The sequence below is a fragment of the Hyperoodon ampullatus genome (assembly GCF_949752795.1).
Source record: "Hyperoodon ampullatus genome assembly, chromosome: 2".
Classification (NCBI taxonomy): Eukaryota; Metazoa; Chordata; class Mammalia; order Artiodactyla; family Ziphiidae; genus Hyperoodon; species Hyperoodon ampullatus.
Window position 1 is genome coordinate 42,636,918 of NC_136915.1, and position 27,674 is coordinate 42,664,591.

General features: G+C 40.8%; 1 protein-coding gene across 8 annotated transcripts in view; it reads left to right on the forward strand.

Annotated features, from left to right (window-relative positions):
* Nucleotides 1-27,674, forward strand: part of ELAVL4 (ELAV like RNA binding protein 4) — a gene marked incomplete at both ends in the record, with an annotated part of 82,799 nt that overhangs the window by 18,423 nt on the left and 36,702 nt on the right. For 7 of the 8 annotated variants that reach the window (XM_079696781.1, XM_079696782.1, XM_079696783.1 and 4 more), the window contains one exon: nt 14,923-15,163. In XM_079696781.1, coding sequence (XP_079552907.1) covers nt 14,923-15,163 — 241 coding nt within the window. Of the gene's footprint in view, nt 1-14,922; nt 15,164-27,674 lie in introns of those variants that run through there. The other variant, XM_079696784.1, reaches the window with a different exon arrangement.

The following is a 27,674-nucleotide window of genomic DNA, read 5'->3' on the forward strand; positions in this document are numbered from 1 at the left end:
CGTCTCGTTTCTGCAGGGTGATGACACTTGCTGTGTTATCTCTGCACTTGCCACCACGCCTTTCCGACGGTGGCCTGGAAAATCCTCCTGAAGGGCATTTGGTCCATGTAGCTGCCCCTTGGGGTCCACAGGAGGGAGGAGCCATCCAAATGGACCAAGAGTACCCCCACTCTCTCACCCTGAGCAGGTCCATGTGGAAAGCCAGGAATGCCCTCCATATTCAGTATACAGAGCAGTGTGTCGATTTCCTGAAATATCCTGTGAAAACAAGAGGGTTTTCATTTTGAGAAATCAGAAACCCTAAGGACTGCTTATTGCATTTGAAGTATCTAATTTTAACCCATTCACAGTAGAGAGTTTTTTAAAAGAGGAAAGTGTACCAGAAATTGTCTGTAAGTGTTAAAAATGGTGCTTTCATTATTCTTTTTTTTAAAGTTCACTTAATCTCTCTTCCTTTGCTCTATATTTTTCTGACTGGTATTACTGTGAGAACTTATTAGTTAATGTTTGTGAAGCATTTTGAAAATGGAAATAGCCATTGACATAGTGATGAGCAGTAACGTGTTTAAGTGTTCTTTTCTATTTCAGAAATTAAATTCCAGGGATAAATCTTACCAGCTCTCAGATTAGTCAACTTTGCCACCTGCAACACATTTTAATGGGCACGTATTTTCAGTATGTTATGTTTTGGACCAGGAGAATGAACATGTATTAAGCGCTTACTGTGTGCTGAGCTCTGAGCCAAATGCCTTAAATTTGTTATTTTCAATCTTCACTGTAACCCTGCAAGGCAGACAGAAAATTGTTCGCATTTTTCAGATGAGTAAATTTGAATTGCACCTCAGAGAGTCTTAAGTGGCTAAGCCAAGGTCAAGGCTGGAGCTGGTTTTCAAACCCAGATCAGATAGACTCCAAACCTCATGCTCTTTCCATTATACCATGTAGAATTTTGAATTAAGATCTTTCCAGTAACAACAATTTATTTGGCAGTATTTACTGACTAATAGCAGACACATAGCCTAGAATGTTTTTAATCGGATTAGATCATTTACTTTCTCTGAGACTACTGGGTTGCATCTTATGCTGATAGGAATTCTTTCCTCAGACGAGGAGGTTTAGGGAAGGGCACAGAATTTGGTTTCAGACTTGAGTGCAAGTTGCAGTTCTGGCTGAGTGACAGTGGACACTGCCTGAAGCCTCATTTCTCCATCATGTGTAAAGTGACTTCACTTCTTCAAGCCTCAGTTTCCTCAGCTGTAAATGAGAGGAGTGACAATTACCTACTTTGCAAAGTTGTGGGAGAATTAACTGAAGTAATGTACGTGGAGATACCTGTTACCATTTATTGTGTGCTAACTGTTGGCAGTATTGAAAGGACTTCGTGGTAATTGCTTGCCTAGACATTTTCCTGTGTAAAGCAAACAGGATCTCCATTTATTGAACCTTTGCCATATTCCAGGCAGGGACTTTGCTAGGCACTTTGTATGTGCTTCTCCATTACCATATTTATGACATTATATAATAATTACTTATTTACTTATTTATTTACTTCCTTGCAGGCAGGAGCCTCTTTTATTTCCTTTATATCCCGGGCATTTAACATAATGGCTTTTGGCTCATCGAAGGAACTCATTAATGTTAAGGAAGTTAGCTTGGCTTTTGTTTCTTTATACTGCTTTTCTTCTTTTAAAAGATAACTTCAGTTGTGGGAGGGGCTATTCAAATGAAGCACTATATTATCATTAGTAAATTGTGACTTATAACTTGCTTTAAAATATGCCTGTAACTAAAGAAGTTTAGGTTGCACTGATTTGACAACAGCTGATTCTGAATATCTGTTAGTCTTTCACTCTTTTAAAAGGTAAATTTCTGGGATAAAAAGAATATATCAAGAGTTGGAAGAGTTTGCAAGCAAATTTACTTTGTGTCTGTGATTTCAAAGGAGATGGTTACCCTACTCAACTCTTTTCAGTAACCTTAGTGTATCATAATTTGGATGTGTCATATCTAAATTATTAGGGACATATTAAATTAGTCCTAAAAGGGTCTTATCTGAGAATTATATATTATGCAGTTTGAATTTTATTTAAAGGTAATAATTTTGAACTTTACCATGTGTTTTTAAAAGGCTTATTATTTCTCAATTTTTAAAATGCCAGTTTGACTCTTGCCCAATTAGTATGAATTAGTGAGATTTCAAAAGCATGTTTTGATAAAGACAAAAGATTGTTTGTGAAGACAGAAATATTAACTTATTTTTCCTCTGTTCTAATCCAAAATTTTCTGTTGTTATGAAGCAAATCATAATGCATATAGTAGGAGATTTTAAAAAATAGAACAACGAGGAGATTGAGATGAAGGAAAACTAAGAGAATTTTAAAAATAAGATAAACTCAGGGGTGAGGTTTGTGCTTAAAAAAACAAATCAAGTTTGCAGTGAGGTCCTATGCTCTTTCTTTACACATAGTGGGCTACAGATTTGGCACTCATTTTCCTAGCAATATTACAAAGAGGGGACCCAAAGAATTACAGGATGCAGCATCCATAAAATAAAAGTAAACCCATCACACAGATAATAGAGAATATTAGTGGTTCATTGCCATAATAAAGTATTTGCCTCAAAGCAGGTAGAAATATTCTGATACTTGGTATTTTTGATTTTTTTTTTTTTTTTTTTTTTTTTGCCTCTCCACTTTGCTTCTTGCTCATGAGATTTTTATAAATATGTATTAGGAGGATCTCCGTATGCAGGAAAGAGAGCGAGAGAAACTCAAAAAGCATGGCGTGGAATGCTGCTTGACAGTGTCATACATTCACAAGATGTCCTTGAAGATGGAGCACAGAACAGAGATCAGGGAAATTTTGGCAGCTGCAGTTGGGAAAATAAATGGCTGTTGTGTGATTGGGCAGATCCTGAAAGCAGGCTCCTGCTCAAACCATGTAATTAAGAAAAGTGGGAGCTTTTGTCCAAGAGCAGAATGTTCATAATATCAGAGTTTGTCAGCAGGAGCTTTTAGAACAGATCAGTACTTTTCACTCCCTGATCCAGGGAACAGTTTTCTTATAAATCATCCACTCTCCTTGCTGTCCTCATGAAGGTTGCTGCCAGGCGATAAGGCAGACTTAGACTGTAACCTCACTAATGTGCAGTGATGTAGGTGAAGGGGAGACCAAATCAGAGACTGTTTCAAGAAATGCAATTTTTATTCATTTGGGCTCCTATGTAGAAACAAGCAGAGTGTGGCCAAGGAGAGATCCTGCAGGACAGCTCTGGGAAGGAGATGGAATCATTTTTTGTTTGCTTGTTTTTGTTTTGTTTTGTTTTTTGAATTTTATTTATTTTTTTATACAGCAGGTTCTTATTAGTCATCCATTTTATACACATCAGTGTATACATGTCAATCCCAATCGCCCAATTCATCACACCACCACCGCCCCACCCTGCCACTTCCCCCCCCTGGTGTCCATACGTTTGTTCTCTACATCTGTGTCTCTATTTCTGCCCTGCAAATCGGTTCATCTGTACCATTTTTCTAGGTTCCACATCTATGCGTTAATATACGATATTTGTTTTTCTCTTTCTGACTTACTTCACTCTGTATGACAGTCTCTAGAGAGATGGAATCATTTTTAATACTGTGGCTCCGAACTGGTTTGAAGGATTTGACATTTTCTTTATTTTTTAAAAATAGCTTCCTTTCAGATTATAAAAGTGCGATATTTTCATTGTAAAACAAAAAACTTGGAAGATAGAGATGGAGACAAGTATAACAATCACCTATAATCCTACTATTTATTATTAACATTTTAATTTTCCCTCCTACTCTGTGCATGTTTATATAATTGACATAGTCAATTTTTTTTTTTTTTTTGCGGTGTGCGGGCCTCTCTCCGTTGTGGCCTCTCCCGCCGCGGAGCACAGGCTCCGGACGCGCAGGCCCAGCGGCCACAGCCCACTGGCCCAGCCGCCCCGCGGCACTTGGGATCCTCCCGGACCAGGGCAGGATCCTCCCGGACCGGGGCACAAACCCGCGCCCCCCGCATCGGCAGGCAGACCCTCAACCACTGCACCACCAGGGAAGCCCGACATAGTCAATTTTTTATTTCACCTTTTTTCTACATTGATTACAAACATTTTCTCATGTTATAAAAACCATTATAAACATAATTTTAACAGTTGTGGAATACCGTGTCATAAAATATATGATAACTTACTTAGTCACCCCCTCTTTTGGGCCCTCAGGTTGTTTCTATTTTTTCACACTTCTGGGTACACTTTTCTTAATATACCTTGTTGTGCATACTTTTGGTCTACAGAATTCTGGATTCTTTTCTAAGCTTCAGAATGGATCATCGGTCCAAGAATATGAACATGAGGTTCAGAAAGTTTGTGCCCATTTATATTTCCACCAATAATGATGAGAGAGAGACTATTTCACTGCCCTTTAAAGCTTGACACTTGCAAACTTTGAATTTCTATCTATGTTCTCTGTAACAATTTTTTCCACAAATAATTCACATCCACACTTCTCCCAACCCAGGTCTGCATTCTCACCAACCCTGGTTTCCTAGAGTCCAATTTTACTTGCACCCACTTGCTTTCCCAGAGAGTGTCCCTTTTTCTAATGTTTCTTTCTTATACAAAAACAGAAAACGAAGTCAGTGAAGGAGGAAATTATAAATAAAATTTCAAGTGTGATACAGGAATTTTCAAATTTAAAACTACCCTATTAGATTGTTTTTCAAGATCTTTTCACCAGTGAACATACAGATATAATATGAGGCTGTGTGAATCGTCCATGGGTCTAATTTATACATCGGCCACTTATACATGCACTGAGGTGCTGAGAACTTTTTGTTTCTCTCAGTAACTTTGGCTTCAAAATTTCCCCAGATAATCTCTCTCCTTCGAATTAGAAGGGCTGTTGGCATTATACAATTCCTCTTAACAAAGAGAAGGTTGGTTGCTCTGTGCAGATTTTTCTAGATACTAACTCCCTCTACTCCCCTCTGCTCTCCTCCTCGTCTCTACCCCAGCTGTGTTAAGAAAACAAGGTTAATTTTCCAAATAAAAAATATTTTAAGTAGATATCTGAAGAATTCAATCTGAGTGTGCACAAAACTTAAATTCAGAGAAGTGACCCAATGCTTTAAATCATGATATAGATACAGAAAAACATGTGGCTTTTTACAGCTGAATCTTGGTGAGTTTGCTCATACTCTGAGCCACTAGCCAGGCATTTTATAAATATAGAGTACTTATGTTTACATGAATTGTGCCACTGGCTACTGTTTATGCATTTAATCAGAAAATAAGTCCGATTTAGTCTGTGGACAGTTTTACAGGTGACTCATTAATGTTCTTTGTATGGAAGATAAAGATAACATATATTCCATCACAACTGGTTCCCATCCCAACAGGAACCCATAGCTTAATATTAGGCATTTTGGATATTTTGTCTACATTAAACATTCAGATTTTGGGGGCTTAAGGAGTAGAATGGGAAAGGAATTGTTTTCCAGTTGATTTTTTTTATTAGAGCTGATATTTTTGCAGGAAGCCTGAGCGCTTGCCCACGAAATTGCATTTATATTAAAATGAAATCATTTGTCTTTTTCAAATATGCCTTTAATGAAGAAATCCTATTGAAAGTTTGGGATTGTATTTACTTATTGGCCATTTTGGAAAAGAAGACTGAATGGGGGCGTGGGGGTGGGTGTCATTTGAAGGTTTCCCTGTCTTTATAATGAACTGGATGATCAAGCCATCCCTCAGCTCTGGAGAGTTTTCTGTAAAAGTCTGTTAAAAACCAAATACTCAGGGGTTGTACCAGGACTGCCCCAGATGGGCACACCAGGAAATCATTTTAGGCACAAACTGAAGCCCTAAAGAAACACTGTAAGATATAAAGGAGGCCAGTATTTATTTAGGAGGAGAAATGTATGTGATGTGTCTGGGGAAGAAGATTAAAAACTTGGATTTCTGTGAATTTGAGAACAACGCCTAAAAGACATTAAATTTTGATTACGCTTTTCATTTAAATGCTGGCCCTGCTATTTTAAGTATTAATGCCTCTTATTCTCTCCAGTGGCGGCTGATATTTTTTTAAAAGGCCTGACTGTCAGCACTGAGAATACTTTTGCCATGCCTGGTATTCATCTCCAGTGAAGAAGATGCTGTTTCAAAGGAGTAATGCCTCAAGCTTACCTCATTGTTACAAATAGTCACTTGTTTAGGACGTAAGCATTTAGACCAGAAGCAGGATTGTCAGTTCAGTATCAGAATGGTGTATGACTAGTCTATGTGTAATTTCATTTACGTACTTTTGGTGAGGGGGTGGGGCATTGTTAGACAAAGTCTGAAGGGAATTGCTTAAAAGAAAGAGGTGTATATGATTGATTTTAATTATTTGTTTACCTCCCCTCCTTTCCCATCCTCTCACCTTGAACCCTCTAAGGGCAGGGATCAAAGTATTTTTGTTTCCCCAATTCCTCAAACAATGCCTTGGTCTATAATAGCACTCAATAAACTTGTCTTGAATTGAAAACACTTGTTTTAAAGATATGCTGAGAATTTATTACCACATAACTTCCTAGAGTAAATAGGTCTTTCAGGTTATTTGTGCATCTGCCCAAAGGCATTATTAAACTGTCAGCATGTTTTCCTCAGTTGGAATTAAATTTTTTTTTTCTAGAGTTTTCTAGTTCCCGTCTAGCAGAATCTACAGAAGCTTGGTACAAATGGTTTTAGGGGACCTGAGTGCAGTGTTCAGCCAGATTCCCCTGGTCCAGGGGTCTTTGTGAGTCATCACATATAATTTAGTTGGGGGTGGGTGTATATTCCCAAGCTCCCTTTTCCTAGAGTGATCACATCATAGATCTCAGCCCCTCCTCGTGGGCCCCATTTAATAACGTATCTCCTTCCCAGTTGAATCATAACCAGGAAAATGTTACGTTAAAAAAAATTTAGGGCTTCCCTGGTGGCGCAGTGGTTGAGAGTCTGCCTGCCAATGCAGGGGACACAGGTTCGTGCCCTGGTCTGGGAAGATCCCACATGCCGCGGAGCAAGTAGGCCCGTGAGCCACAACTACTGAGCCTGCGCGTCTGGAGCCTGTGCTCCACAACAAGAGAGGCCGCGATGGTGAGAGGCCCGCGCACCGCGATGAAGAGTGGCCCCCGCTTGCCACAACTAGAGAAAGCCCTCACACAGAAACGAAGACCCAACACAGCCCTAAATAAATAAATAAATAAATAAATTTAAAACACATAGTGCCATGTCCCGCCCCAGAATTCCTAAGTCAGTGGAGCTGGGGTAGGATCTGAGAATTCGCTTTAAAAAAAAAAAAAAAAAAAAAAAATTTAATCTGAAGGGACTTGAGCAAATTAAAACCTCTTGAAAAGGAGGAGACAGCATGGAGTTTATGAGCTGATGGACAAAACTTTAAAGAAATATCAAATTGGGGGGGGGGGGGGGCGTGTAAGGACATTTTTAGTATCTTTCAAGGAGCAAGAAGAGAAGTGAGGAATTACTCCTAAAAATAATATCTGTCTTCAGGAACACAGAGCCTGCTGTGTAATTTTCTAACTTTGGGGATTTGTTTTTCAGGCTTTTGAAAAGTGGGTGAGATGCAGTAGTCTGTGCTGCTCTACCAGAGTCTAACACCGTGCATGTCAGAATTTTATAAGGGTCAAATGGGAAATGCCTACAAAGAGAATTAGGACTTTTATTTTTGTTCTCATGAATAATTTAAATCTATTTCTTTAATGGTTCGATTCAGTGACTGCCCTTGGTAAACATTATTCTTCATGCTCTTGGGAGCACTTGTTCTATTACATAAGGCTTAGCCTTTATACATAAATTTTCAAAAGTCCTTCCAGCATGGTAAAAGGAAACACCTTTAAATACTCATTAAAATATTTAATAAAATACATATGTGGATCGCAGATGTACACACCTGAAGCAAGTTTGCAATTAGTACATTCCTTTAGCATCTTTCTAGTTTCTGGGAATGCTGACATTTAGAGGGTGCTGAAAGTAGAAGGGAGAGTATTTGAAAAAGAAACATCACATTCCTGTGACCTTCTTAGGTTCTTTTCTCTTGTTCCTTTTGACTGATGATGGAGTATCGAGGTCACCGCCCCACCCCCCAAGAAAATCAGAAGTTGAGGACAGCTGAGAGTGGTGTGATGGGAGTACAAGGGCCCTGCACTGGGCTCTCAGATGATGAATGTCAGTAGTGAGTTCTACATAGACAGACACAGGTTCCTCTAATATAAAGTTGTAACCTTCTATTTGCCTCGTGAAGTAAATACTGAAAGTGTAAACTAGGTTAAGGTACGTAAATGCAAGACCATACAATTTATTGTCAGAGTGCCATTTCTGTGGAAAATACTGGAGCAAAACCATGGTGGTGTGGCTGACAGGATTGGTGTGAGGGCTATGGTAGGACCCCTGCTGTGCCTACGTGGGGTCTGGAATAGTGATGTCCTCAGCTGTGAGGAACAGGACCAGCCCTATAATGCTTACCTGACCCCCCCCCCAAGCCTGAGCACATGAAAGCCTTGTGAAGAGTGGGGGACAGAGGGAGCTGTAAGAGATTCATGAGCCGATGGAAGAAATATTAAAGGAGGCCTTACATACTTTCTAGAATTTTAGAATGGGTCTTGCTTAATATACTTAAAGGACTTTCTGGCCACAGGACGTGCTTGCTCTCTCCTCTGACATGTGGACCCTTCAGCAATAAATATTTTTTTTAATGAATGAATGAACTCTGAGGGCAAGAAATTACATGAAAAGAGTGATTGGGGAAGGAAGGCAAGTTTTTGCCCTTTGATTATATTGCTACTCATAGAATCAATTGGGAGATTTCAGTCTGAGACAAAGGATTGGCTTTAGTGTACCTAAAATGTTACGTGCATATATATTTTTCTGAGGAGAAAGAGCAAAGGCATTCACCGGCTTCTCTACAGCGTCCATGTCAGCCAAAGCTTCAGCCCTCCTGCTTGAATGAATGCCTCTTAGAATCTGCATTTGAAATAATATCTAAGTGTATGCTTGGCATATAATAGCAACTCAATAAGTATTCTGTCCTCTTGTTATATGTAAGATGGAGATGACATTAATAAAATTATTGGCTTGTACTTCACAGGGTTGTTAAGAGGCATCTAGCAAACTATTGGACTTTCAAGGACTTTCATTCATTCAGTAGTTCTTTATGCAGAGCCTACCAATTCTCAGGCCCTGTCCTACATGCAGGAGATACTATTATAAAGAAAACAGATGTGGTCTCTGTACGATGGAGCTCAGAGTTCAGGTCGCCATTCTTTGTGAACTGTTTAAAGTACTCTACTCAGAAAAGTAAGGAGGTAGACATGTCTCCACACCTATATTCAAGTGCATTTCTGTGATATGGCCACCTCCACACCCTCCCCGAAAAAAAAGTAGAAGTAAACTCTCATCTAAGGGGCCATGTCTGCATTGTCACAAGAATACTCAAGTGAAGTAGCCTATAGGCTTAGGCTTAAGTCCTAGCTCTGTCTCTAACTAGCACTGTGACCTGTGCAAGTCACTTCCCCTTTCTGGTCCTCAGTTTCCTCATTAAAGTTACAAGGTTGGGCTTGGTGGTCCCTGATGTTCTCTGATATCTGTCATGCATCCACACTGTGAACTCAGTGAGAGCCAGCTCCTTGTCTTTGTTGTCTGTGTATCCCCAGGACCTAGCACAGTGCCTGGCACTCCAGGGCTCCATCTCCGTTCATCTAACATTCCCAGATCTAGCCATTGTGGAAATGAACCCTTTTTTAATGCATATAACCGGGCATGTCCAGGAAGTAGTGTAACAGACACCTTGGGTGGACAATAACAAAAGATGTGACTGAACAGTTAATTTAGGACCATTGGGAAGGACCCAGAATTGTGGTGACAGAGATACCATGAAGGGCAGAGAGGGTTGGCTCTTATTTTCAAGAATATCCTGAGGAAGAAAGAAGCCTGGCCCAGCCTCTGCTTCTTACCCCCACTGCCTCCACAGAGATAAACGACCCAGAGTGATGATCCAGCAGCTGCATGCCTGAGGCCTTCCCCCTCGCTTTTGTTGTATATTTTGCAGAAAAAAAGGGGGGGGGAGTGGGAGGGGTGAGGTTAATGCCTTGAGTGTGAGTAATTAGTCATTCAAACCATCAACATTTACAATGACAGGATTTGAGTGCCTACATTATTGTGCACTGCTCTAATAGTTTACCCCTGAAATTTTCTGCCTGTATAATGTTTCTTAAAATATATCACGGGAACATAAAAGATTTAATGCAGTGCTTTGTACAACCATTAGAGTTTGAAGTCAACTGAACCTCCTCAATGCTCTATCCTGGATGCTGACTGTAATTCTGCTCTTAATTGCCATTCAGAGGACGGAAGGAAGGCAAGTCAGGGGTTTGGAACCTGATCAGCTACGAAGTTGGCTGTGAGACCCACACAGAATCCTTCATTAAAGTCCATATGCACACTTGAGTAACTGATATATTTATTTGCAATGACAGTTGTGCTGTTAGAATATCAAAGGCCTTAGAGTAGGGAAGCAAGCTTTCTGATTTTGCCGAGCCGGCCTCTGAATTTATTGAAGGATGTGCTTCCCACTAATACACATGTTTACCTCTGGTCTGTTTCCCAAGTAGAGATTATAAGTGTCCTCTCTTTAAGATCTATCATGTAACCTTAAAGTGCCACAGTTTCATATTCTTGCATTCAGTATATTTACCTCTTGGCAACTTTCTTATTTTCCAAGTAATGTTTTAAAATGCTCTTGGTTCACTTGTGTATCAGATTTGATTCTGACATTTTACATTTCTGATTCTTTTTTTAAGCCTGTCTTGCATCCTGGGATGCGTCATTAAGACCAGCAAGGGGTCTTATTACATGATGTATATTAACACATTTGCAAATGTTTCTCAGCTTTGAAACTGTACGTTTTTATTGAGAAAACTCTGTGTGTGTGCATATGTGTATTTTCCTCAGTTCCTTCTGAGTCCACAAAAGGATAACTGTGTAGTGTGTGTGCAGAGCAAAGAGAGCTCCATCTCCATGAGATGAGAAATGACTTGACCTAATTTATAGGTTTGTTTGGTTAAGGTACCTCAATACCGAACATTGTATCTCATGATTCCTTTTCAGAGGTTTGGGCCCAGTTCATGTTGTCGGATGTCCAGATGGGGCTCAGCTCCAGGAGTCAACATAAATTTAGGAAATCCACATAGGATGTAAGGAGATCCAGAAAGCTGATTGGGGAACTGAAATTTCTTTGCTGCAGACTTGATACTTCCTAGGCCTTTCTAGAGCAGGGAGACCCATGAGATGTTCACAGAGACAAGTGCTGGCTTTCGCCACGTGTGTCTGTGAGTCGAGCATCCAGTGAACAAACACCGAACACGGCTGTCAGGTAACCTTCAGTAGTCTTAGTCCCACAGAATCTCAGCCTGCTTAGGTATGACTTACATTCCTCTTACGCCATCATTAACACCCACAAAGCTGCCTCGCTGCAGAATATTTTCTAGGTGTTTGTGCAAGAGCCGAGCCGTAAGAAGGGTAACCTAAGAAAGTGGAGCAGCGAAGGTGTTCTGTAGATTGTGGGACTGGCTTTTTTGCCACTAAATCAAAATGCAGTAGTTGGGCAGCTCTGTGCTTCTGCCACCCGAGCCTCCTGAATTGGATAAATTCTGTTTTTTAAGTTCCTTATTGAGTTGGCAGTGCTCCTTGTGTTTGTTGCCTGGACACCTGACTCAGTGAAGCAGTGAGACGACACAGCAAACGGAGGCACTGCACAGACCCAGGAGGCCGAGGCTTGGCAGAGCAGAAACCTGCCGCACAGCCAGGAGTTTCAGTGATGCTCCGGAACAACATCTCCATTAGCGTGACCCCTCCCCTGGGCACATCGCCCTCATTCTTTCCTGGGCCCTTGCCTCAAGGGCAGAGCAGCTGAATAGGATTTACGGGGTGCATTTTCTATCAGTGCTGAGGAGAGCTTGATTTCCGATTCCTCTCAGGAACCCTTTGCTTTCTCCTTGCTGTTTGGACCAGCCTAATGCAATCCCACAGTTGACCTGAAGCCAAGAAAGTTGTGATGATTTAAGTGGAGCCACTTATGTTACCTACATGACGGCAAAGAATCTTAGAAGCTTCCCACCTTCCTCAATCTGCCTTATTTCCATGACTCCTCTTGAGACTTCTTTTTTTTTTCTTTTGGTTTCATATCCCATTTGTGATTATCAGAAGAAGAAACGATTACAGTAATGCTCACCTATGTAGGGCATGATGAGGAATAATACTTATGATGCTTCTAGCCACTTTATGTTCTAGACAACTTATATATATAAATAACCTTGCACAGTAGGCTTTATTCCAGTTTACAAAGAGGAAACTGAGGCTTAAGAGTATTGAAGTAACCTGCCTGAGATCACAGAGCTAATAAGTAATAGAACTAGAATTTTAAGTCAGCTGTTCCCTTGGCTAAAAACTCATTCCCTTTTTACTACCACTATGTTTCAGATGAGTAGATAAGCAAAACAGAACAAAACAAAAGCAAAAAACAGTCTCTGAAGGTTGATGAGGATGAGCAGCAACTAGAACTTTCCTACGCTGCTGGTGGGAGTGTCAACTGGTACATCTACTTAGAAGAACTATTGACAGTATGTACTAAAGCAGAATACACCCTATGACCCAAAAAATAGACTTCTAGGAATATTCCCAACAGAAATGTGTGTGTGTGTACACGAAAAGACATGTATATAATGCTCATAGCAACATTATATACAATAGTTAAAAACTAGAAACAACCCAAATGTTCATCAAAGTAGAAGAGATAAATAAAACATGATATTTTCATACAATGGAATTCTCCACAGCAAGTGGAGAAGAACAGCCTACCACTACACCTCACAACATGGATGACACCCAGACATAATGTGTGAAAAGACATAAAAGAGTATGTATTGTGTGATTCCATGTATGTAAAATTCAAAAACGGATAAAACAAATCTATGGATTAGAAGTCGAGTAGTGGTTACCTTTGGGGGTGGTATGAATAACAGGGGTGGGGACACAAGAAAGGCTGGAATGCTGGTCATGTTCTGTATTGTGATCTGAAAGGTGGTTACTTAGGTGTGAGTTGTGTTTACTTTGTAAACATTACTTGAGTTGTACCCTTAAGATTTGTGCATTTTGCTACATGTATATTAGATAAACATGCTTATCTCCCCAAAATTCTCTGAGCAGCCAAATGGTAGTAATGGAAGCTACTAGTAACCAGGTATCTGCTAAGCTTTGGTTTCCTTGTCTATAAAATGTAGAGGATATTAGAATATGGCTCACTGCTTTCTTGTGGGGAGTCAGTGAGAGAAGTCACATCAGGTGACTGGCAGAATGACTTCAATAAATATCAATGATTGTGGTTATGTTCCCACAACTATTCAGGCACTTTACATATATCCTGTCACCAGATACTTCTTACCACCTTGCAAGGCAGGTGGCATTGTTCTCCTCTTTCAAATGAGGAAAACTAAGGCTCCCAGAATTTAAATCCCTTACCCAAGGTCACACAACTAGGGAATGGCAGAGCATGATTCCCTTTCCAAGGAGGTGATTGTTAATTTCACATAAGACAGAAAGCACACCGTGAAGGATGAATAAGGAATGGTGCTAGGATGAATGGAAAAGTGGGACTGATGAGCTGCATTTGGGGCCAGGAAAACTGGGTGCAGGCCCAGACTCTGCCCCACTTTCCTGTGATGACAGAAAAGTCACTGGATGTCTCTGGAATTCATCTCAAACATGAGAGTTTTGAACTGAATTTTATTCCCTGAAGTGCCTTCCGGCTCTGTAGTTTTGTGATTCTCCATGTTTGTCATTCTATACAAGGCATCTTTAGGACCCGGCTCCGTGAGCTTAAACCCATTTTTCATGTGAAACCTTATTCTATCAGTATCTTCTTGGGACTTTCCTGAATGCCCCTATCCTTTAAGCAGGTTTAATTGCTCCTCTGTTACAGGCCCATTGTCCTACTGTAGCCATTTGCCTTCTGTGTCTTCTGTGGACTGTAAGCCCCTTGTGGGTAGAGACCGAGACTTATCTCTTTTACTTCCATGCATGCTTCCTCAAACAGTACACACATTCGTGGAAATATTTGTTTTATTGGCTGTTTAGATACAGTGAACGTCCTTTTTAAGTAATGTGTGAGAGGACAGCCTGGGGCTGTGCTAGACTTAAAGTGGAGACCTAGAGAGAACTTTTCCTTCATGTTTTTAATTTTATTTGAGGTCCAGGAGAAATAGTAACAGAGGCGCTGGGGAGAAAAATTATTAGATAACTTTGTAGCTCCCCAGCATGCCTTTATGAAATCTGAAGTTTGATCAGTATTAAGTATCAGTGAAAATCTAAACCCTTCCCATATGGAACAACCCCACTTAATTTAATGTCATTTTACTTTATGAGACAGTTAATAAACAGGTACTGTATTTGACCTTGTGAGCATAGCCCTCTATATTTAGCTTTTTCAGCTTTAATGGAACTATCATTTTAATCATGATTATTACTTTACATTTTAATTATAATTTGGTGTGGCTTAAGTATACATTTCTGAGAGTGATTGTGTAATGAAAACAGGAATTAGCTTTTCATTAACAAAATAATGGGAGAGTTCCCACTGCATTCTAGTCTGTGCTCAAAATCTACAGGGGCTGGCCTAAAAATAGCAAGGGGAGTTTAACACTTTGGTTAAAAACATGTTTCTAAATTGGCTGTGTTCACAACACCATCTCTTTTGCTCCATCCTGCTTTATCTTGTTCTCTTTCTTTACAAAAAATAAAATAAAATCTTGAAAGAGACTTTGTGTCTTTGAGATATCAAAAGGCTTACTATTTTTATTTTTATTTAGATAATTAGCACCATGGAGCCTCAGGTGTCAAATGGCCCGACATCCAATACAAGCAATGGACCCTCCAGCAACAATAGAAACTGTCCTTCTCCCATGCAGACAGGGGCAGCCACAGATGACAGCAAAACCAACCTCATAGTCAACTATTTACCCCAGAATATGACCCAAGAGGAATTCAGGAGTCTCTTTGGGAGCATTGGTGAAATAGAATCCTGCAAACTCGTGAGAGACAAAATTACAGGTATGCTCTTCTTCGATATTCTAGGCTTGGGATTCACAGCTGCGTTGTTCCATTAGATGTGCAGATCTTAGCAGAAATGCATATGTGTGGTGATGCCTTTTGAGTGTCTGCAGCGTGTATCCTGCATTCAAGGTCAGCGTGGGTACACAGTCATAAACTCATATGCGTATGTATACTACATGAAACCACATTGCAAATTGGTAGGACTGGGAAGCAGATAAAATTTTGGAGCTTCCTCAGCTTTACTTTATGTGAAATAATCCTTTGGATGTGTCCTCTTTTATTCTTAATCAGCCACCCCTACCCTTTGTTCTTTAGTTCTCAGTTCTGCCCTCTGCCCTCCCTATACTAGTTTTTTGTCTATTTATCCCTTTCCTCTCAAACATTTGGTTTGCATGTGTCCAATGTCTTTCCATGTATCTGAGACTGTCTTTTAAAGGGGGCCATTGTGGTCACAACTGCCCATTGTCCCTGGGAGAAATAGGCCCCAAGGATAGCAGATGATTCTGGAATAAAACTACCCTGTAGTAGGAGGGAGATGCTTGATGAAGGTATTTTATCTTATTTATTTGTTTGTTGTGAAGATAATCTCTGAGAAGTCAGAGACTTTTTACTTGAAAGTGAAACAATACCCTATACTTCAATACTTGAAAGTTTTAGGTTCTGATTTTTTTCTAACTGACAGCCATTTATTGAGGACTTAATGTTTGCCAGATACTGACGCTATTATCCTTTGGGACTGGGGATGAGGGTAGTTTCCTTGTAACCCTTCTGGAAGTGGGAATGTTTTCTTAGAAAAATACTGGACTACATAGTGACGGCAGTGAAGCTACTGCTCTCTGATGCTCCCGTCCTAAAATCATTCACACTCAGCTTTGAGTATTTGTCATTTTTTGGTGTTGACTTTTGTTTCCCTCTCTCTGGACAGTTTAATTGAAGAGCAGCTGGCCTATATAAGAAAAAGGAAACTCTAAAATACAGAGATACATTATCTTGATTTTTAAATCAGAGAATCCAGTGTATTTATGTGCATGTAACTATATATATTCTCCATTTCTTCTAATTCACTTGTTAATTTGTCCCCCATTTATATTAAGTATTTTGCAAAATCATAAAACTAAAATAACTGTCGAAAATATAAGTCACATAACCCTCTAAACATAATTTCCTCTTCTGTAAAATTGGAAAAGAATACTTATCTCAAAGGGCTTATTGTGAGGATTAAATGAGAGACTGGATATATACTGCCTAGCACAATACCTATTGCATAGCAGTCTCTCAGTAATGGGGGAGGGTGTTATTATTATAGGTACAGTTAGTATGTTTCAAGGAGAATGGCTAGAACAGAGAAATTTTATCAAGGTCTCCAAATGGGCCAGGGCTTTGGTGTTCTTATCCCAGAGCCCTGGATCATCCATCCTTTGACAGAGCTGCCTATGCTCTCAGAAAGCCAATGTTTAGATTCCTGAAGAATCTTTATATAATAGGATGATAATTCAAACCAAATTAAAACCAGTTAACCATATGATTCTTCCTCCCACTCCTGTATAGAAAATGTATTTTTGGTGTAGCCTTACCTTCTAAATAGGGACTCTGCCAGCTAGATTAGTGAATATTATTAATCACCTTTTCAAAAGAGTTCCTTTAGAACTATAGTAAGATTTTTGAGAAGTACTGATTCATGGTGTTGTTCCTTGTTTTCTAAAGACACATGTTTAAACAAGCAGATTCCTTTACTGAAAGAATGCTAATTTGGTAGTTCACTGAGTGTATTTGAATAAGAGTGACAGCTTCAAAGACAGCCTTTAATTTGGTATACAAAACCAAAATTGTCAACTTTGGTTTGTTTAGCACCCTCTCCAGCACAAGCAGAGACATACAGTAGCATCTGAGCTTAAAGAAGAAGCTTACGGGTTGAAAGCAGAAATACAATGCAGGCATAAATTTATAATTATGCATTTTTTAAATTCAGGGGGGAAAAGAATTTTATTTGCAGAGAACTTATGGGAATGAGGCAGGGAAATATAGAGAGACCAGAGATATTTGCCCTCATTTGGTAGCAGTGTTTAACAAAAGTAGACTTGTGGTTGTAAAGAGTGCTTATTAAATTCTTCATTTACACTACCTAATTAATTCTAGCATTTTAAATTAACAGTGAAACTGGTCCCTGCTGTACCATTCCATAGATGCAGCATATTTCCTCCATCCACCCGTTGTTCAGGTTTAATTGGCTACGCTAAAAGTCAGAGAAGGAGGGAGACATAGGGCTGTAGGGAGGTGGGGAAGGAGTGGAGATCGTTCTGATGGAAGACGCTCTGAGGCCTACATTTGGGGTTAAGTGATAACGCAGGCTGGGAGAGGTGAGGTTTCACACCAGCCAAGTTAAAAGGCTGCTGCTAGTGGTTCAGAAGTCAGGGTAAATGACATCATAGGTATTTTTGTTGCCCTGATTTTTAACATCCCCAGTCCCCCTTTTCCTCCAACACCTCCTACAGATCTCAATGCATCTTGATCCTGTGAAGTTTACAAGGAGTTCTAAATATCCAGTGGGAGGATTTGGGGGGTGGGAAGTGGCAAAGAGATAAGAATTCAAGATTAAGATTTTCCAGCCTAAACCACTCCCGAAGAGAATGTAATAGATTCCCTTAGAAGGTTCTGGCTTCTAAAATTGAGAGAGAGAGTAAGAGAGGGGGCGAGGTGGGGGGAGAGAGAGAAAGAAGGAAGGAAAGAAGGAAGGAAGAGAAGGAGGGAGGGAGGAAAGAGGAAGGAAGGAAGGAAAGGAGGGAGGGAGGGCAAGAGAAACTGTTAATGGTGTTGCCAGTAGGCTGGCTTCGCTCCTGGCTATGGGCTGTCAGCGAATTCTGCGTTTGAATTTGGGCATGGACTTAAGTGTTGTGGTACTGAGGACATACTTGTTACTATTTATCAAGTACTTACTCTATGCCAGGTACTTGCTAGGCACTGAACATACCTTATTTCGCTTAACATTAAAAACAGCCTCCATTTTCTTAGATGAAAACACAGAAGCTTAGTAACTTCCCCAGACAGCACAGCTATTAGCAGGTGGTAGAACCGGGATTCACCCCCAATTTCCAAAAGCGTGATCTTATGTGGAAGCATGTGCAGGGTGCCCCTGCCTGTGGTACCTGAAGATCCCTGCTAACCCTCAGCCCATAACCCAATGAAACACTGGGTTCCTCTGAGTAGCAGTTGCTGGCCGCACTCTGCACCTAATGCACCATGGCTTAAAACAATACTCCTGGGCTTCCCTGGTGGCACAGTGGTTGAGAGTCCGCCTGCCGATGCAGGGGACATGGGTTCGTGCCTCGGTCCGGGAATATCCCACATGCCGTGGAGTGGCTGGGCCCGTGAGCCATGGCCGCTAAGCCTGTGCGTCCGGAGCCTGTGCTCCGCAACGGGAGAGGCCACAACAGTGAGAGGCCCACGTACCGCAAAAAAAAAAAAAAAAAAAACAATACTCCTGTGTATAACGGGAGGCAAAGATAACAATATTTATCATCCTCTGGGGATATAACTCCGTCTTCAGTGGAGACCCAAATTTACTGTAAGTGCCAGGTTTAAGATTCCCTCATAGTGCTTTTGGACATCTCTGTTAATATCTTCTCAGAGATACTAGATTTTCTTTTTTCCAATTGGGAAAGGCTGCTTATCAGGATAATCTAGGTACCAAGGAGAGAAAACGTGTGTCCCTAGTCGCTTTTGTGTGCAGCTGTGAACGCAAGGAGGCTCTGGAAGCTATGTCCTTTATTTTTCTCCTCCATCCACATGCAGCCTCTGCTGCTAGAGAGGAAGGAAAGTGGCATGTGGCCCACAAGGATTTATGCAACTGAGGAACTCAGGCAAAGAACACCAAACCCCTGGTAAAAATTCTATTATTACCGTGGACTGCAGATAATTGAATTAGTTTCTTATTTTTTTTTAAAATTTTGTTGCCTTTTTGTTTTTCAAGCTTTGAGATTGTATTTCTGAATCGAGGTTCCTAGATGATCAGTATTTTAGGGAAGGAAACATATGGCTGAACCAGGATAGAGTTTGGTGGCTCAGGGTATGTCTTAAAGCCAGAACAGCTGGAATGTTAAATTGCATTTTTATAATTGTCCCTCTTGTTATCACTTCTCTCCAAAAGGAATAGAGAAAGCATGGGGGAAACTAACAAAGAACAATCACCAGAAATAAATCAGTGTACAACAACAAATAGTTTTGATCTGCCGGTCTAGATTGTGTGATTATTTACATCATAGAGATAAAAAAAAGAATTATACTTTTACTTCATGTCACTCTCCATGTACCCATACAATGCAGTTTTTAAGAGGAGTTTTCTATCCATTTCAGGCGAGTGAGAGCTCTGAAGCAGGGGTTTTGAGGACAGGGTGGTCCAAACGGAACACTATCGATTATAAAACTGAATATATGGAGTGACCGCTATATGGAATAGATTATGTGGGCTGTGGATGGCTGAGAAAGGGTGAAGTCTGTGTTAGCTGGAGCTATTGGCCGGAGTGGAGCGGCGGTGGTTGAAAGATGGGGTTAGGATTTAGGTAGAGGGAAGAAAAGCAAAGAATGGAGCTAAAATTCCAGTCTAAGAACAAAAGACTTTTTTATTCCTCTGTGCTTTGGACAAAGGAAGTAGAGCTGGGACGTGCCTCTTTGGAAGCAGTAGTCTTATATTGAAGCAGCATTGCCAAGTGAAGCTAAGCATACAAAAACATCAAGACAGTTAGAGTTGCACCCCAACGGACAAAGACAGCATTTCCTAAACCCCACCTCTAATCCATCTCTTCATTTCTTCCTTTATAACACATCTTTGGCTTAATTAATATTATCATTTAGTGGAAAGAGCAGAATAAGGCAAAAAAGATGCTTCGCTACTGGAGACATCAGGGTGAGTTCTTTGCCAAAGGCTTTGTATGTAGAATCACACCTCTAATTAAAGGAACCATCTCAGTTTTGATTCAGTGACATTGGGTAACTTCTCTTCTTTCTCAGATTTGTGAAAGTGCTAATATTCCTGTATGTCCCTCTCAGGAGGTAAGATGTGGAGTGTGGACTACAGCAGTGGGGTGTTGGGCAGGGGGCTGTGTCTGTTAGAGCATCAAGGCCAAGAGGCATTACATGGAATACAGTCTCTTGGGTTAAAGAGGGAGAGGAGAGTGAGGGTTGTGGGGTACCTCATGTTACCTTATATACTTACTTACAAGGAACGACTAATAGGGACACTATGAGAACTTAATTGTTTTGCTTCTAAGATAACTTTATAAACAATAAAAGGCCCTGAAAAAAATCCTAAAATATGAAAGTGCTTGGAATTCACTCCTGAAACGTGAATTCAGCCTTAGGGTAAATTGTATTAGTATAATTTCTGACAGCACCCAGCAAAGATGAATAAAAATAATAGCAGCAGCTTTTGTATGTTTTTGTGTGCCTTCTGTGTGTTCTGGGCACTATATTAAAAGCTTCAAATATAGTTGCTCATTTAAATAGTAAATTGGGACTTCTTGGAGATTCATAATCATAGCCAATGTTTATTGAGTACTTACTATGTGCTAAGCATTGTGCTAAGATCAATAAATGGAGTTTCACGTAATCCACAAGACAGTCATTTTACAGTCAAAGAAACTTGGACTTAGGAGCAATTGAGTCATTTGCCCAAGGTGACTTAGCTCCCAAGTAGGGGAGCTGGAACTTGAACTCTTGGCTGTCTGACTAATTGTGAGTTATCCCATTATAGTTTATCGCTGGCAGTTTCCCTGAAAATACTAAACTGACATCTCCCCGTTACAAACCAATTCAGCTTATATTGCCTAGGGAATGAAAACTTTTAGTACAGGGAAAATATAATTAGAATTCAAAATCTTTTGTTTTGGAAAATAGCATGCTATGCATTGAATTAAATAAACGCCAGTGTTTTTCTTTTTTTTTAACTTTTTTTTTTTTTTTTTGTGGTACGCGGGCCTCTCCCGTTGCGGAGCACAGGCTCTGGACGCGCAGGCTCAGCGGCCATGGCTCACGGGCCCAGCCGCTCCGCGGCATGTGGGATCTTCCCGGACCGGGGCACGAACCCGTGTCCCGTGCATCAGCAGGCGGACTCTCAACCACTGCGCCACCAGGGAAGCCCTTAACATCTTTATTGGAGTATAGTTGCTTTATAATGGTGTGTTAGTTTCTGCTGTATAACAAAGTGAACCAGCTATACATATACATATATCCCCATATCTCCTCCCTCTTGAGCCTCCCTCCCACCCTCCCTATCCCACCCCTCTAGGTGGTCACAAAGCTCGGAGCTGATCTCCCTGTGCTATGAAGCTGCTTCCCACTAGCTATCTATTTTACATTTGGTAGTGTATATATGTCCATGCCACTCTCTCACTAATGCCAGTGTTTTTAAATTAAGCAGGTTGCTGCTTACCTGAACAAGGAAGCATAGACTTAGAGTGGTTTTCACCTTCAGATTCTCTTTTCACAAAATACCCCTCACTGTGTTCTCCTTTATCTTGCAAGCACCGTATTGAAATGGATGCTGCCTTAAGTTTAAGCATACTTAAAACCCGGCCTCAATTATGCATATCCAAGAAAATCCCAAGATATCAATTAGCTAAATGAACTTTTCCACATGCATATCAGAGGGATATTCGTTAACGATGGGAAGAGTAGAGGAAATAGTAGCATTTATCAGCATATTTTGCTGCTGATTTTGAAAATGTACTTGGTACAGTACAATGTGCCTCTTGAATTCAGAGGAAAATCAGGCAGATTTGCATCTGTTATTTTATTTATCACCTCCCTGCAGTCATTTTATACGTATTCCACGAAGAAGAATAAAAGAATTTTGAATTGTTGACTTGGGGAGGGGGTTGATTATTATTGGAGGTGAATGGAAAATTTTTAGGTATGGAGAAGATTTGGGAAACTAATGCAGTTACAGAACAGGCGAATAGGGGTCTGCTTTATTAAGGGGAACTTAGAGAACGTTAAGTGCAGACAGTAAGCCATATAATCATTGTGCCTCTTACACACCCATCAAGGGCAATCAGAGACCTCCCATCCTTTCTAATTGGGACAGGTTGGCAATTGAGTGGAGCTGTGAGGTTTAGAGTTTGTGCAGGCACAATCTTTTTCTTTCGACACATTTCTTTCCCCAGGATGGCAATAGGCAGGATTATAGAGCAGGTATGGTTTCCTTTTGCCCCCTGGCTATCTTTCCCTTCATCTTCCCTTCCAAATCAGAGGGTTCTGCCCTGCTTCTGAACTCAGATAACCCATAGGAAAATATTCTCAAATCCCAAGAGAGATGTCTCAGAGGATTTTTACCTAGGATGTGAATCAGGACTGGGTATTTTAAGGATTTTCTATTTCTGTACTTTAGTTGACTGTTTGGTTCATAAGACCAATTCCTTGTTCACTAACCACCCCTCCTTCCCCCAACACATAAACACACCCGCCACACACACACTCACTCACTTCCCCCTTCTCTGTAAAGTGACCTGGTTGATTGAGACTAGGAACTAAGCAGGAAGGTAATGTCAAACTGAAATTTCCACACATTATCTAAAAATGTAATTCGTCAGCTTCAGGGTAGGAGGAAAGTGCTTTCTGAGATGTGTTAATGGGAAATTCATTTTTTTCTTGTCTTCTGTGAGCTGTGGTAGTGGTGATTTCTTCTTTCACTCTGCCTCCACCCTGCCCCCATTCCACATTTCCCTTACTGCTCTTAACTGATGAACTCTGTTATCTGTCTTTTATTCCTTGTTATAACTATAGGTCTTTTTAAGTTGCCTTTTTGTTTTTTTTACGGCCCCAAGTTGAGCTTTGATGGGAGAAGATATTTCTAGTTTGGAAAGAAGATAAAATTCAGATGGAGGCCATATATTTATATAAGGCTTTTACATTTGTAAAACATTTTCAATCGGCCAATTGTATTTATTTAGTGTCTGCTCCTTCAGGCCAAGTAAATGTTATTTCCTTTCCTTCTCTTCTCTTAAATTCTGTATCAGTTTCTGTGAAGAAGCTAAAAAGGGTAAGACAGTTTGTGCACACATGTTGCTGCTAGCAGGGTCAATGAGTCGGGGAGGCCAGGACAAATCACAGGACCCTACAGAAGCCTGCAGGTCTGGGAGGGGCTGGGAGCCTGCTTATGATGCATAAAGGTGGTGCCACCTTGCTGTTTTGTGTGGGGGTGGGGGGCGGGGGGGGGTTGTTTTGTTTTTCACCGAAGCCCAAACTCACCTTTCCTGACCCTAGCTGTTAATTTCATTGGAAAGATAGCCCAAAAGGATTCATAACAGAACAATGAAGTTGGAGGTTTGCCGACTGTGTGTCAGCTACAGTGCTAGGCATGCCATATATGTTATCTCATTGAAGCTTTGTACCAGTTATGCACGGTCAGTGATATTGTCCCCATTTTACAGATAAGAAAGCCAAGGCTTAGAGTCAGTTAGCTGGAGAGTGCAAAACCTATGGTCTTTCTATTCCCTTACCTGCCTCTGCTGAATGAAGATGAAGAAAACATCAGCTATGGGTGTTCAAATGATAAAAAGATCACTGTGGGCTGGGGTTCTCAGAGCAAGTGTCAAGTAGGAGGAAGCCTTGAACTTGGTCGAGAGTACATCGTAGTCTGTGTACACAGACCAGTACACAGCTGAGCCAAGTTTCAGAGATATCTTCAAGGGATAATGAATAGAATAGTCAGGACTACTCTGTGGGGTAAAGTTAGTACCGCCTTTGTGTTTATGAAATAAGTTCAGAGAGTTTAAGTAATTTATCCAAGGCCATAGCTAATAAGTTCTGGAGCTATGATTTGAACCCAAGTCTGTCAGACTCCAAAGTGTGTTCCTTCTACTTTGCTAATAAATAACCCGACCTAACACAGGAGGTGGACAACTTTCAGACTTCCCATGGTGTCTGTGATTTGAGAATCATTGTTTTTCTTGCTGAGGTCAGGGCCATGTTCTCTGAGTGACTCTCCTTCCACCTACTTCAATTTCTTGCTGGTTTGGTTTTCTGCTTGGTCCTTGTTTTTAGTTGGATGTCTGGTGGAACAAGGCACCATTTACACTAAGTGGATGCAGCTAATTAGGGTAATTACCCTAACTCCTATGGCTGCTAATAGAATTTCTCATCACAAACGTCTTAAATCAGATTAAATAGTTTCATTGGTAGTATGAGCATACAATATATACTTAATAATCCCTAATATTTGCCTTTCATGTTTATTTTCAAAGATTTTTATATTCAGTACCTCCTCTGACCCTATTAAAGTAGCCAATATAGGCAATGTCTATACTTACTTTACAGATAAGGCCGGTGCACCCCAAAGAAGAAACATTTGGCTTCTTATTTTCCTTTCTTTTTCTTCCTCTCTTTTTTATTTTCTTGGCTTGTTTCCTGTCCTGCCTCCTTATTTATTTATATGCCATTTGATCCAAAAAGGATTTGAATTGGCTTATGAGATGGAAAAGAGCTAAAATTAAAATAGCCATAGATTTTTTTAAAAAACAAGGTAGAAGGGAAATGGGTGTAGAATGGTAAAAGGAGACCAGAGAGAAAATTTGTAAATTATATGTCACTAGGTGACTTGTCTGAGAAGTAACAGACCACCTGGCCCCCTAGTCTGTGTTTTCTTTATGTCAAGGAAATATGGATGGTGACAACCTTGATCCCGTTCTCAAATGGTAACCAGGATCTCAGCCCTTCTCGCCTTCCCACCACACTCACTAGAGCCTCTGATCGTGGAGCCCACTGCCAGCTCTACTACAGGATAGGATATGAAGCCTGAAATCACATACATAGAGTTTTCCTTTTTTCAAATTAAATCCATGTTGGATTGATCGACTTGTTTTTTATGGCCAGAGCAGGCAGCCACACAGAGAAGCTGCCTGAGTGGAGTCCCTGTTTTCATTAACATAAGGTGTAGACAGTGTGCCAAAGGAGGCGTCCTGAAGCGAGATTCTTTGCCTGCTGCCCTGGACTGAGGTATTGGTGGCTTCTGAGTCTCTGCAGTCTTCCCCCTCCCCCTCACTCCCAAGGTTGGGCACACAGGAACGTCAGTCCTCTGCTTCCATCTCCCTGGTGAGGGTTCCTACACTGAATCCTGGCAGGTTCCCCATTGTCCCTGAGCCGGACAACAAAGAAGAAAAAATGAATGTCACTCTCACTTCCTGGTCCTGACTCTGGAAAAGACAACTAGTTCTCAGCTGCCTTTTCTCTTCCCAGTGCCCCTCACCAGTCAGTGGAGCCTTCCCAATGAGACAGGCCACCCTTTAAGTACAAAAGAAATGAGCACTTACCCAAGAGCTCTACACTCCCCAACACACACAAACACACACACGCACCAACTTCCTGGTCAAAAATTCCAGATGCAGTGCATTGGACTAACCAGAAGTGAGACAGATGTCAGTCAAAGTCCTACACCACAGCCCCCTTCCTCCACACACACACACTTAATAGATGTAGGCATGGCCTTGCATAAGTCGCTGTATTCCCCTGGACCTCCATTTTCTCAATATACAGTAAAAAGATAAATCCTTACCCTACCTTCTTTGGATAGTACTTGTGAGTTCAAACCAGGTGACAGATAAAGACACCTGTAAACTAAAACAACCTGTAAATGTGAGGGGCCCCTTCTATCCCATAACCCCTTCCCTCTTCTTTCTAAGTGTTCTACCACTGGGCCAACAAACAGACAAAAAGAGAGGAGTGGAGAGGAGTGGGAAAGTGGATTTCTGTCCTGGTTCAGTCCTCAGTATGTAATTCCAAGGACCAAGTAGAAGGCAGGAGGATGGAATGGGAACTCAGATTTATTAAGTACTGCTAGAAGCCAGGCACTTTATGTTTGTTATCTCACTTAATCCTGACCTTGCCCCCAAGAGGTAATGGTGACCCCATTCTTCAGATGAGGAAACCAAGGCTCATGGAGTTTAAAATGACTGACCTGAAGTCACACAGTTGGCAGGTGGCCAAGCTGTCTGTGTACCTGTGTCTCTCTGACCACATGCTGCTGCCAATTGGGATAGAAGTCCTTCACAGAGAAGGTTCCCTGCATTCTGCTGTTTCATCCTGAGTTGTGAACGTGGCTGTGTAGGATGTATCCCAGTAAACCTCAGAAATAGCTACAGTAATAATGCACTTTACTAATGCAGTTTTAGTGGTTCTGGAAGATTGTAAATTAAAGCCCTTAGTTCAATATTTGAAAATGTCAGGATGGTTTCTGAGATTGTTTTAAAAATCAGGCCACTTTTATGAGCGGCAACATGAAGAAATAGAAAGATCCACCAAGTTCTCATTCTAGCTCTAGCTCTGGGGCTTGCAGTGGATCAAGCCGTTCGGTGCCTCAGGTTGTTGTGCACAAAATGGGGATAACACTGGCTCTTTCCACCTTACTGTGTGTTGTGACATCAGATGAGCTGTTAATGTGTCATTAAGTCGTTAAAGTACTATACCAATTCAGGATATTACTGTGGTCACCTGGAAGATAAGATATTGTAAGCAGGGGATTTCTGAGGGTAAAGTAAATACTAAAACCCCTGTGATAAGCTAGCTTTGCTTTCTAGTCTGCCTTCCAAATGTTTTGTTTAGTTATCTACGTACATCTCAACAAAAGCTGATTACCTCTCTCAGACATCAGTGTGTAACTGTTATTAATGCTCAAGCTGATCAAATTACAATGCCACAGATCCTACTTGCACTTTAATATTAGATTTTGGATTCCGGTCTATAATGAATGATTTTTCTCCATGCATTGGAAAAATTGGTTAGCAGAGTTCATAAGAAAGTTTAATTAGCAGGCTGTTTGTGAAAATAGCGGCTGTGAGTCATCGTTCAGAATGAACTAACATTTCTCAGGGTTGAATTTGTTCTTCTGTTCCTTGAGCAGCCACACAGGATCCTTGTGTTTGGGAAGCTGGTGTCTGCATGCTGCCCACTTGAACTGCATCGTGTAATAAACTAATGACAAAAACAGCAGATTTGAAAAGCCAGAGAGGAAGAGGAGGTGTAGGGTGTTTATATATTTGTGTATGTGTGTCTGTGTCTTCCAGGGGAATATCGTGGACCTACTATAATCCAGGATTGTGTGAGGCAGGAGAGCCTAGTGATTAACAGCTAGCTGCCTCTGTATGCATTCCAACCTCACCACTTACTAGCTGTATAGCAGGAAAATGTTTACTCTATTTGTGCCTCGGTTTTCTCATTTGTAAGGTAGGGATATTGATAGGATTCTTGTGAGCATCAGTATATGTAAAACACTCAGAACAGCACCTGACATATATAATTCTCACAGCAGTTCTGCAAGGTGGAGGTATTATTTGCTCTATTTAACAGGTGAGGAAACAGACTCAGAAAGGTTAAGTAACTTGTCCCAGGTCACACAGCTTCTAAGTGGCAGGGAAAAGTTGAACCCATGTTTGTTTGACTTCAAAATCTCTATTTTTACCTACAGTACTGTACTGCCTCCCAGGGTTGTATGCCTAGTTTGTTAAATATAGATAGTGTTCAT